Source organism: Alligator sinensis, unplaced genomic scaffold, assembly GCF_000455745.1.
Source record: "Alligator sinensis unplaced genomic scaffold, ASM45574v1 scaffold778_1, whole genome shotgun sequence".
NCBI lineage: Eukaryota > Metazoa > Chordata > Crocodylia > Alligatoridae > Alligator > Alligator sinensis.
The window spans coordinates 59,903-71,955 of NW_005842946.1; the positions used below are offsets into that span (position 1 = coordinate 59,903).

A 12,053-nucleotide genomic window follows, 5' to 3' on the forward strand; every position below is an offset into this window, starting at 1 on the left:
TTCACATGGAGGAGAAGGGGATTGGGTCAGGTCACATATGTGGGGCAGGGTCAAATGAGTAAGAGTGGGGCCAGCAGTGGGATCGCAAAGGGAAAGACCAGAAGCAGGGACACATGTGGAGGGACAGGCAAGGGGAGGGGTCAAGTGGTAGGGGTGGGGCCACAGGGGTGGTGCAGGGGTAGGGTCACATGTGGGGTCCAATGCATTGGGCAGGATCACATGTAGAGGGACAGGGTTTGGTGTCGCATGCAGGAGATGGAGAAGGGGTGGGGCAGGGTCACGTGTGGGAGGCATAGGGCAGAGTCAAGTGCATAGGAATGAGGCAGGGGGTGAGGCCACATGTGGAAGAAGGACAAGGGGCAGGACCACATGTGAAAGAGGGGGAGTGGATGGAGTCACAACCATGGGTGCAGGGCAGGGTCACACATGGGGCCAGGGGGCAAGGCCACACACAGGGGAGGGAGAAGGGGCAAGGCCACATGTGGGGGTAGGATCATGTGTGGGGAGGGACAGGGTTACATGGAGGAGGGGTAGGGCATGGGGTCACATGGAAGAGGGGGATGGCCACAGGGAGGGACAAGTGGCAGGGCCACATGTGGGGGAGAGACCAAGTGCAAAGAGGTGGGGCAGGGTCACAGGGGAGAGGGCAGTAACATGGGGACAAGGTTACATGGGGAGGGGGCAGGGGATAATGGGGCAGGGTCATACACAGGGAGGGACAAGGGGTGGGGCAGGGGAGAAAATTAAAACACAGACAAAAAAAGAAAAAGAAAAAAGAAAAATAAAGCCAGAACAGAAATAAAATATGCCCTGGGGGGTGGGGGCAGCAGCTCCTGGGGCAAAAAGAAAACCCAGGCATCCAGGCCCCTTGCTCCAACCCCTCCAGGCCCTGCTCCCCACACAGACCTGCGAGCCTGCCCCCTAAATGGAGGACTCCTTACCCCCCCACCCCCTCTGCAATGGTTGGTTCTGGCACACTGATATGACACCCCCCCAATGGTATGCCCCACCTGGCCACTGGCAGCTGTCCAGAGAACCCAGCCAATCACTACCCAGCTCCACCTCCAATGACCACCCCTCCCCCCACAAGGGAACCAGCTTAAAGGGGCAGCCACTTTCCCAGACTGACAAAGTGGTGGCCAGGAGCATTTTAGAGGCATAACCACATAAACGTAAACCCTTAAGAGGGCAGCCAAAGCTCCAGGCAGTCTTAAAGGAGTGGCTGAGGTCCCCTTTAAAGGCACAGAGACCATTACAGGCCTTCCCTTTAAGGGCTGCATGCCTTTAAGGGGTGGCCCATATAGGGACATTTGTGACCATGGGTGGCTTCACAGAAGGGTGGCTCCACCCAGTGCAGTCTCAAAGGGGCAGCCAGGGGCCCTTTAAAGGCATGGCCATACTAATACAATCCCTGCCTGAAGGGAAGATCATGGCCACACATTATTTTAAAGGGGTGGCCCAGGACCTCAAACCTATGCCTATAAAATGGAGGTCCTTTAAAGGGAAAGCCATAGCCACAGACCACCTTAAAGGGGAACCAGCACGTTTAAAGGGGCAGCCACAGGTCTAAACTGCCTGAGAGAAATGCACCAAAACTTTATAGGACACCCACATTCTTAAAAGGGGCATCCATGGCCATAAATTGCACAAGAAAAGCACACCCACAACCCTAAAAGAGTATTCCCTCTTAAGAGGGTGGCCACAGCCATAAGTTGCCCAACACACACAGCCACAACCTTGAAGACGCACCCACATTCCTAAAGGGGCAACTATGACCATAAACTACCTGACAAAAACAGCCACAGCCTTAAATGAGTGTTCTCATTTTTAAAAGGGCAGCAACATCCCCAGACAACTCCTTTAAAATAATCTCAGCCCAGATTCCACGTCCCCACCGCTCCAACACAGGGATGGCAGGGACCTGGGAAATACAGGCTGGGGAACGCCCCCCACCCGGACACTGGGGTCCTGCAGCAGACCACACCCCCCTCACCACTGTCACTGCTGTTGTTTTCCTCAGTGTTGATCTGGTCGCTGAGGCTCTTCTCAGCCGTCCGGCTGCCCCGCAGCGTCATTGACAGCTGCCTCTTGATCTTCTTCATGCGATCCATGGTGGGGCCGGGACAGGGGCCGCTGAAGGGAGAGATGGGGAGTGTTAAACTGTGCTGGTCTGGGATGCATTCAGCTCTGGGGTGGTACAAATATAAAACTGAAATGGAAGCTCAGGCATGGCCCGGAGGCACCCAACTCTGGGGTGGTACAAGTGGTGGGGAGCAGTCGCATATAACACCAAAAGGGAGGCTCAGTCAGGGGCAGGATGCACCCAGTTCTGGGGTATGGCAGTGGGAAAGGGCAGAGTATAATACTGCAAGGGGAGAACTCACTTAGGGACAGGTGCAGCTGGCTCTGGGGTGGGACAGGTGGACAACAGCTGCATGTAGAAGAGCACCTGGCTCCGCTCTGGGAGGCAAGTGGAGCCTGGCAGGTGAGAGCAGGCCGGGGGGGGCTGGGAGCCTGGATGCCCGAGTTGGGCTTGGGACCCAGATGCCTGGCTTCTCTCCAGCTCTGGGACAGGAGATGCGGGTGAGAGCCCAGTCTGATCTCCTATAAGCCCATGACATACTCCCTACATGCCACACCCCCAAAAATGTAAGCAGGGCTTGAAGGAAGGTCCTGGGTTCAGGCAAGTGGATGGAGCCTCAGCTGGTGAGACGGGGGCAATGGAGGTGGGAGCAGGGACAAGGACTTGTGGGAAAAGCTGTACCTGGGGGAGTTTCTAGGAGATTAGGGGAGAGGCCATAGGGTTGTGGGGGAGAGCGGGCAGAGAGAGGAACTAGTGGGCAGAAATGTGGGGTTGCAGGAATCAGTGGGAGAAGCCTGTGAGTCTGGGCCATGCCTACAGGTCCTCCAGCATCCCATAGTGCTCTGCTCTGCCCCCTTGAGAGACCTCTTCCTACAGCCCTATTATGCCTCCCCCTGGAGCAAGAAGGCAAGGGGGATCAGTAGGGACCGGTCAACATCAAGGACAGCTCCTGCCCTCCTCTCCCATGGGGACGCTGCGGTGTGGGATAGGGGACAGCAGGGCACCAGCCTGGAGGCAAGGGTGTTGGGAACCCAGGTTCTCCTGGAGGGAAGCAGGAGGTGATGGATCTGAGCAGCAAGTTGTGGATGGGGGCTGGACACCTGGGTTCTCTGGAAGGGGAGTGGAGGCTGGGGGTTAGAGCAGAGGGAGCTGGGAGCCCACTCACTTGGTTACTCTGGTGGGGAAGGGGGGCAGAACAGAGACTGGTAGGGTAAAGCATGTGGGTGGGAGAGATGACAGAGCAGCAGCTCCCCACTCCCTCTCTGCCTCCCCAGCACAGCTGCCCATTGTGAGTGGCTGGGAAAGGTCCAACTGCTCTGAGAGAATAAAAGGCCAAGGCTCAGGGTTAGAGCCCAGGGCTCAGGAAGAGGCAGGGTCTTCCCCCTCCAGGGGATGCTGTCCCAGAGGCCTGATATTCAGCAGATCTCCAGCTGCTGTACCCCAGAGTCAGGCACATCCTTGTGCTGGGTCATTCCTGGTCTGTAGCCACCCACTACAGCCCTGTTGTTCCCCTCATGCCTAACCTGCAGCCTCCCCAGCCACCCCTAGCTGCCCATCACTCCCAACCTGCAGGGCCCACTTCTACCCATAACAGACTCATAGATTTATTAATACCTCAGGGAACACATGGTGGGAGGGTAAGGGTTGAGGGGACAACCCACATCTCATAGCTGGGGGGAGGGATCTGGGGATCCCACACAGCCCCGCAGAATGGGGGTGGGGTCCCCAAAAGCCTCCCCCTAGCTAATACAGCTAGTCTAGATGGAGGCGATAAGGTCCCCAGGTGCTGCCTGAAGTGATGGGGAACCCCGTCCCGTCCCCACCTGCAGTCCTTTTCACTGCCCTCCTCATGAGGCAATCCCATACCTGGGGTTTGGGATAAAGAGGGGTCAAGAAGGAACAGAGCAAGAATGGGAGTAACTTACCCACTCCCTGCAGCCAGGCTGCTATCCTCCAGGTCCAGAGGCATGGACCCTTCCCCACACCCAGTGCCAGAGAAGGCAGGACCCCAGAAGCCCCCAGCCAGGTGCTATCTACCCCCCAAACTCCACACAACCTCCCCACACAGATCTGCCATGCAACATTGCCCTCCCCCAGCCCCAAGGTTCCTCCCTCCATTAGCTTGCTGGGCCTGTAGATGAGACCTGGCCTCTTCAGAAATGGGGAGGGAGAGGGGCCCAAACAACAGAGATCCACCCCCCACCCACTTCCTGGGAGAACAGAAAGCTCCCCCATACACTCCTGGGTAACTCCCCCAGGCAACCCTGGATCTCAGAAGGGGTATGTGTGTGTGGAAGAAATCTAGTGACATAGCAAGATCCAGCCAGTCACCACTGCAGGGAATATGGGGGTGGGGGGGGGAAATGGTTCCATCCTTCTGAACTGGATTCCGAAGGGCAGGTGCCAGCCAAGGCCCAGACCAATGGGGAGGGAGAAAGGGGATGCAACCAGGGCTGGGCCACACTGAGTCCCATCAATTCAGGATCCCATAGGCCAGCATGGCTCCATGCAAGGGAGAGGGGAATCCAGGAAAAGGCAAAGCCCAGGCAGGGTGGAGGGGTAAGCATGTGTCAGCGCAGATCCCTGTCCTGGGAAGGAGAGCCACTGGATCCCAGCAGGGAAGGGAGGAAATCCCTTGAGGATCTACTTCAGCTACAGGGATCACCAGGATGAAGAGTGCATCACAACCAGCCAATCCCAGGCACTGAGGGAGATCCCAATTGCAGAGAAAGGACCCCCTAGGCCCTGAGATCATACTGGAGTCCCCAGGGATTAGAAGTCAAGAGGCATTTCCTCACCCAGGGGCTGGGGGGGAGGGAGAATTCTCCAGGGATCAAACATCACAGCAGATTCTCCCCATCTAGGCTCAACAAGGGGCAGGCCCTAAAGACCAGAGGTCACCACCAGCCCAAGAGGAGCGGGGCCACCCAGGGTCAGAGGCCCCCCAAGGAGGAGGGACCCCCAAAGATCAATGTTCACAGCACAGGAAGATGGATCAGAGGTCACAGTGGAGTCAGACCACACCCAGAATATGGGGTCAGGGATCAAAGGTCACGGTGGGCCGGACCCCTCGCGCTTACCCCGGCGGCGGCGGCTGCAGGGGGCTGGGGGGGGGGTGGTTCAACGCGGCTGGTCCCAATAATCCTCAGCCATGGCCCCCGGCTTGGCCGCCCCGAGTTCGGCTCCGCTCAACAGCCCATGGACACCACAAGGAGCGTCCGCACAACTCCTCCCTGCGGGCAGCGAGCGACTAACACCACCCCCCACAACCCTACCACCTCCCACCCGACGACTGCCCAGCACCAGCCCCCGGCCGGGCCTTTCCACCCTGTCCCTGGCGGAACGTACCATTCCGGCCCCCAAGCGGGGGGACACTGCCAGGTTCCCCTACCTGGAACCCCTCCCAAGCATCTCTCTACCCCTTTCCACCGTGTTTTAAAGGGATAGAAACACATTGTCTTCACAGACTAAAGAAGGTATGTTGATATGGTTACTTCGCCTCTAAAAAAGACAGGCAGGAATAATGCGCCCCTTTTGGGGACTTAGTGCGGTCCAAGATGGAAGCGCCCGAGCGCGTCCATTGCTGAGCTCACTGGAGGGGGGGGGTAGCTTTCATTTCCTTGATTCACAGGAGACCTGTCATTAATGACGGGATTATTTCGTCATGATCATGGAAATAAAGGCCTCCTTATGTCTCGGGGCCTTAAACTTGGGCTCCCAGCTCCGAGCCGATTCTGATAATAGTATGTTCCAAACAGTCGCCTCAATGGAACGGCTCCAACGGCCCGCCTCTCCCACCCCGGCGCGGAACCATCGTCACACGCAGGGGAAGTGGGGGGGGAATGAAATGAGCATTTGGCTGCGGGCGCCCTCCGCAGAGGGGCCGAGCCATGACTTCTCGTCATAGCCCCGTCTGTGGGCCACGACACGCCCAATATAGTGCGGGAAATGGGGCGAAACCACAACCGCGGCGGCTCCATTCACTCTCCCTCCCGCAATCTAGAGTAAACTCGCCCGACTACGCTCTTTCCAAGCGAACGGGGTGGGCTATATCGTTACAAGTAGGGGGTGAGTCTCCATATCATTCTAAAAGGCCATAACTCCGAAGGAATTTCGACTGCAACACGTCAGTCAGTTAACCCCACGTAGTAATTAGGGTCTGAGAATTTTTTTACGTCGTTAATAAAGGCTTACAGATGTGAGGGGGCGGGGAGGCCTCCTTTCTTCATGCTAAGAGAGTTAAATGGTTTGGACCACCGAGGGGGCCAAGAGCCGTTAGGCGCTACCACAGAGCAAGCTCCTTGGGGGAGGGATGGAGCTGAACACCTGTATTTCTAACCAGACAACCAAAAATAAAATCTGACGTCATGTTTTGAGAAGGTTAAATAATAAATGCCGTTAAGTAACCAGCAGGGATGGGGGGTGGAAAACACGCCCCCCCCCCCCCCAAAGAGATGGGGAATGGTTTGATTCACAGGCAGGGCCCTGCCATTCTTGGGCGCAACCACGTCCCAAAACGGGGGTAGGAAACCGTAATTAGTAAGCGACATAACTTCGAACTAGAAGGAACAGAACCTGGGAGGAAAGGGAAGAAGGGGAGAGTATGTTTGAGCTCCCGAACCACTGCGAGGCAGAGTGAGAATGGGGGAAGGGAGAGAGGAGGGGAATAGCTCCCTGTCCCCCCTGAAGGGCTGAGTAATGGTTTGGTTCACAGTTAGGACCGGGGAGGATGAGCGGCCCCCCCGGCCCCCCATTGTAGTTCTCATTTGTATCTCCAGCCTAACACCTATCCACCCACCTATTGCTTAGCCTGGGAGGTTTGTACAGCGCCTGGCACCTCTCAGTCCCGGCCTGCGGAGTCTCTACAATACCTGGCACTTCCCAATCCCAGCCTGGAGGGTCTAGAATCTCTAGGTAGCACCTGGCACCCCTTGAACCTGGCTTTGGCAGGGTCTGTACAGCACCTGGAGTCGCCCCGATCCCTGCCTGGATCCCCACAGTGCCTGGCACAGCTACATCTGCCCCTGTGAGAAGAATCCAGGCATCCTGCCCCTGCCTCCTCTAACACTTACCTACAGTTGGCCTCCTCCATGCCTGCTCCGTGGCTATGGATCCCTCTGCTCTTGCTGGCCCTGCCCCAGGGCAGCCCCTGAGCCATCTGCCGCTGGCTGGACCTGGAGCCTGGTTGCTTGCAGGGGACTGGCACAACCTAGGCAGTACCTGCTCCTTCCCCCTGCCCTCCCTGGGGCAGATGGGGAAGAAGCGCCCCCCCACCCAGGGCAGTCTGTTATGGGTAGATGGGCCCAGGGGAAGGGGCCTCGGGTCTAGACAGCACCTTGCACCCCCTGACCAGCCCAGGGTAAGGGGTCTGGGGTCAACTGAGGACCCAGAGCACCCTCTGCTGGAGGAGCAGGGCAGGGAGGGAGGGGGGGGGTGATGTGAAAAGGGAACCTGGAAGTGGGAGCCAGCAGGGTAGAGTGGGGGAAAATGGCTGGGCCCAAAAAGCCCCAGTTCTGAGGGAGCAAGTTGCCAGCACAAATATTCCCTCCCTTCTCCCTCCAGCTCCTGCCAAAGGCACACTGGGCCAAGATGATTTGGGTTGTGTGTGTGTCCTGGGCAACTGGATTCCACCATGTGTATGTCCTCAATGCTGGCAGGGGAAGGGTGATGTAAGCTTATAGATGTGTAGTGAGGCTATTTCAATGTGCTGTAATTACAGCATGTCAGAGTAGACTGTTAGTCGACTCCTGGGTCTTGTGTATCAGCATCCCTGTGCTGAAAAATAGCAGCAGGGACACTTTAATTGAAGCTCATTCGATCACCTTTAAATAAAGCGCCCCCACTGCCATTTTCAGCCCCAGGATACTGATACATGTGATGCTTCAGGTGCTTTAATTACAGTAGCTCTCAAAGCCGCTCTAATTAAAGCCTCCACCCCCCCCGCCATCCCATGTATAAACATCCTGCAGTTCTATGCATGTCTTGGATGCCTGGGTTCTATGCATGTTCTCTGTGCATGTGTGGGTGAATGCAATTCCTGTTTTCTTAGCCAGGGCTGCCTCCCACCCCCTCCTCCCCCACCCTTCCATCCCCACAGTAGCAGTCCCTGCCAGCCCCTAGCTCTGAGTGGGCATCAGGCTGGGTCCCACTGGCACCTAGCTGCTTCCCCACTCAACCTGCAATGCAGCCAGCTCTGGAGTGGGAACAGCCCAGTATAACACAGGGATTCATGTTGCACACTGCTGGAATGGGAGGGGCTGGGAGCCCCAAAGCCTTGGTCCTCTCCAGCTGTGGGGAGTGTAGGAATGCTGGTGGAAGGGGTGGGGGGTTCTCCCCCCCAGGTCCCTGGGCCCAAAAGAACTGAGCTCTTCCCATACCAGGCCACCTGGGCAAAGACCAGAAATCCTCATCACTAGGCCCTGTGGGAGCTGCCAGCTAGGCAATGAGTCTGGACACCTGGATTCAAGAGAAAGCCAAGGAGGCAGCTACCAACTCCTTCAATGCTGGCTGAGGGTATATCCCTTACTAGTCCACTCAGCCCCTAGATTGGGGGATCCATCTAGCACCCAGCACACCCCAATCCCAGCCTGGTGAGTCTGGATCATAGGGCACTGAGCATGGTACATCTGTGGAGGTCTGTACAGTACCCAGCAGGGAACTGTATTTGGCCATGCCCCAGTGCTTCACTTCAGACCTGCCTGCTTCTCAAGGCCTGAGGAAGCCTGCCCTAAGCTGTTGCGTGTGGCTGTTCCCTGGCTGGCCCTGCCCAGCTGACACATCAGCCAGCCCTCAACCTGTGGTGCCACATGTAGCCATTCCCTAGCTAACTAGCCGGAGTGGGGCACGCTGCATGGCAGGAGTGAGCCCTGGCAGGGCAGCACTATATGTGACTGTTTCCCCACTGATGCATCCAGAGCTGGCCCCATCTTGGTGTCCAATAAGCCTTGTTAGGATGGTGTTTGATGTGGCCAGTCCCATACTGCTACACACCCCAAAGCTGGCTGCAGCTCAACAGCCAATGAACGCTCCTAGATACTGATATAGCAGTTTCCTGAATGCTACACCCCAGAGCTGACTGCATCTGTTCACTGTGAGTCCAGTCCAGGTGGTGTTCCATGTTCTTGCTTATGCAGCCAGCTTTTGAGTGGCAGACAAGGGCAATAGGCCCTCCCAACTGCTGCACCTTGGAGCTGGCTGCCCTCATAGGGTCATTATATGTGGCTGTTCCCTAGGTGCTCCACCCGAGCTGGCTGCACTGCAGCAACGAAGTCATGGTAGCATCCACTCAAAGGCAGGACTAACTGGCCCCTTCCTGCCTCCAACTCCCCTTTCTAGTTTCCCCACAGAGAAGCACAGAGCTGTGGCCTACCGACAGCAGAGGGGTGGGAGAAAGCTGTACAGACAGCCAGAAGCACCAAATTGCAAAGCACAGACCCAAAACAAGTGTCAAGTGCAGGGGGTGTAGTTCTTGTTTGACTAACAGCTTAAAAAACACCCTAAATCACATAACAGGAACCCAGCACCAGGACTGGGGGCACCCAGGGGGATTTACTTAACTGACAGCCACCAGTTGCAGGATAGAGTCTCAGCCCAAAGGGTGAGGAAGGCATAGCCAGTGAAGGCAACCAGAGGCACAAGTCACAGGTCAAATATAACACTAGGGCTTAGGAATAACAGGGGGTACCTAGAGTGGTGGGGGTAGATACCTGCATTACTGACAACCAGGAACACTAAATCACAAGTACAGCCCTAGGCCCTGGGGACACAAGGGGTTTGTTGAGGGGCAGGCACATGTTTAACCAATAGTCAGAGGCACCAATCACAGGGGGCCAGGAAGAGACAGGAGCCCCCACTACTAAACATGGCTACAAATTTATTACATACGCGCGTGTTGTTCAAGTACATGTGAAGGGGTGGGTAGAGGGGGTCTGGCCCTGCCATGGGAGAAGGGGCCAGCAAGTGCCCTCCGCCCAGGGCCAAAAAAGGAGGGGCCCTGGCTTAAAAATATAGAGCTCTCTGGGTGGGGGCAGGGCAGCCCCCCACCCCCACTTGGCAAGAGATAAATAGGGGGGGCAGGGGGGTCTGTACAGCAGGGGCAGGGCATGGCATGGCATGGGGGGGGGCAGAAAAAGGGGTTAAGGCCTGATGCCAGCAGGGGTGGGGCCTGCACCCAGCCATGGTGGGTGGGGCCAAGGCCAGGTCCCACCCAGAGGCAAAATGAATGGAAGAGGGCCAGGGCCAGCAGGGCTTCACTCAGCCCAGAGCCATGGTAGGTGGGGCCAGTGTACCCCCAGCCCAAGGCATGGCAAGCAGGGGTGTTGCCACACCCAGCCTTAGGCCACAGTTTGTGGTGCTAAGGCCACACCCCACTCTGAGGCATTATAGGGGGAGAAGGGGGCAGGGCCAAAAGGCCTTGAGCCATGGTAAGAGAGAGGAAGGGCCATGCCCTGCCCTGAGCCCCAGCAGGTGGGGCTGGGGGCGGGGCCAGGGCCAGCAGGGCCCAGACCCACACTGAGGCCTGCGGGCAGGGCTACAGGAGCCCACAGGAGGCCTTCTTGCGGCCTCGCTTGGCCTGCAGGGCAGCACGTGTGGCCATCTCGAAGACCTCCCGCACACCGTCCTTGGTCTTGGCCGAACACTCCAGGTAGCCGAAGGCTCCAATGCGGTTTGCCATGTCCCGGCCCTCCTCTGGCTTCACTGGCTCCTGCAGGGCAGGGGAAGGGCACATCAGGACACCCATGTTCTCCACCCATGTGGAGAGGGACCCCAGACATCTAGGTTCTATTTCCATTCTAGGGAGGGGCCCCAGAGGTGGGGTGGGTTAAAGCAGGGAGCCCAGACACCTGGGTACTATTCCCATTCTTGGGGTTTGAGGGTTGGGTTAAAGCAGGCAGTAGGAGCTGGGAACCCAGACACTTGGGTTCTATTTCTGTTTGGGGTGGGGTGGGGGGTAGATGGACAAACTGTTGTTAAAGCAGGAATAGAACCAAGGTCTCTGGGCTTCCTGTTCTGGGCAGTTAAAGTGGGAACTGGTAGCCTGGATTCTATTCCTCCTCCTTTGCTGGTGGGAGAAAGCAGGCAGCAGGGGAAAAAAAAAACCCAACAAGAACAAAAACACAACACCACAACACAAACATCAAAACCCTTAAAAGCATAGAGTCCTAACATGGGTTCTCTCCCAGCTCTGGAAGAGGAAAAGAAGAAGTAGGAGCTAGGAGCCCAGACACCTGGCTTCTATTCCCAGTCTGGAGGAAGCAGGGACTGGGAACAAGGAGCCTGGGTTCTATTCCCATTTGGGGGGTGGGGGCACATATTAAAAGCAGAGAGAAAGGAGTTAGAGGCCTGGATGCTTGGGTTCTAGGAGGTGGCAAAGGAGACTGAGGGCTGAGAGCCTGGACATCTGGGCTCTATTCTTTGGGTGGGTGGGTGGGGAAGCTAAAGTATAGAGCAGTGAGCCAAGACCCCTGGGTTCTAGTCCTGTTCTTAGGGTTTGGACAGGGTGGGGTTAGAAAGCAGGAAGTGGGAAATGCAGATGCCTGGGTTCTCCCCCAGCTCTGGGAAGATCGTGGTAGGTGGGAACCTGAATGCCTGGGTTCTATTCCTGCTCTGGTGACTGGTGGGTTAGGGCAGAGGGAGCCTGGACACGATCCAGAGGGGGGTGGGAAAATGGAGGTGGCAGCAGGCAACCCCAATTCTTTACCCAACACTGGGCAGGGACAGTAGAGTGGGAGAGGCTACCCTGTGCCAGATGGGAACAGTGGACAGCCCTGAGCATTTGGGTTACATGTCCCCTGCTGGGTGGGGACAGGGGGTGGCCTGGCCCAGATGCCCGAGTTCACCTGCTTCATCTTGGCAAGTTCACGGCGTGTGTGGTCATCATTGCGCAGGTCCTTCTTGTTGCCCACCAGAATGATGGGCACATTGGGGCAGAAGTGCTTTACCTCAGGGGTCCACTTCTCAGGGATGCTCC

The 12,053-nt window shown here is 57.0% G+C and overlaps 2 protein-coding genes across 5 annotated transcripts in view; both read right to left on the reverse strand.

The window, feature by feature from the left end:
• CDK16 (cyclin dependent kinase 16) overlaps window positions 1-5,540 on the reverse strand; it is a 13,399-nt gene extending 7,859 nt beyond the window's left edge. For 2 of the 4 annotated variants that reach the window (XM_025192581.1, XM_025192579.1), the window contains exons 1-2: window positions 5,164-5,540; window positions 1,994-2,133 (exon numbers count right to left, since the gene is read on the reverse strand). In XM_025192581.1, coding sequence (XP_025048366.1) covers window positions 1,994-2,111 — 118 coding nt within the window. In that variant the 5' untranslated portion in view covers window positions 2,112-2,133; window positions 5,164-5,540. The remainder of the gene's footprint in view (window positions 1-1,993; window positions 2,134-5,163) is intronic. The other 2 variants (XM_025192578.1, XM_025192580.1) reach the window with 2 other exon arrangements.
• A 4,396-nt stretch (window positions 5,541-9,936) lies between these two features.
• Window positions 9,937-12,053, reverse strand: part of LOC102383248 (transforming protein RhoA-like) — a 6,417-nt gene continuing 4,300 nt past the window's right edge. Inside the window, exons 5-6 of the mRNA XM_006036311.3 lie at window positions 11,923-12,049; window positions 9,937-10,787 (exon numbers count right to left, since the gene is read on the reverse strand). Of these exons, the coding sequence (XP_006036373.2) occupies window positions 10,614-10,787; window positions 11,923-12,049 (301 nt within the window). The 3' untranslated portion in view covers window positions 9,937-10,613. The remainder of the gene's footprint in view (window positions 10,788-11,922; window positions 12,050-12,053) is intronic.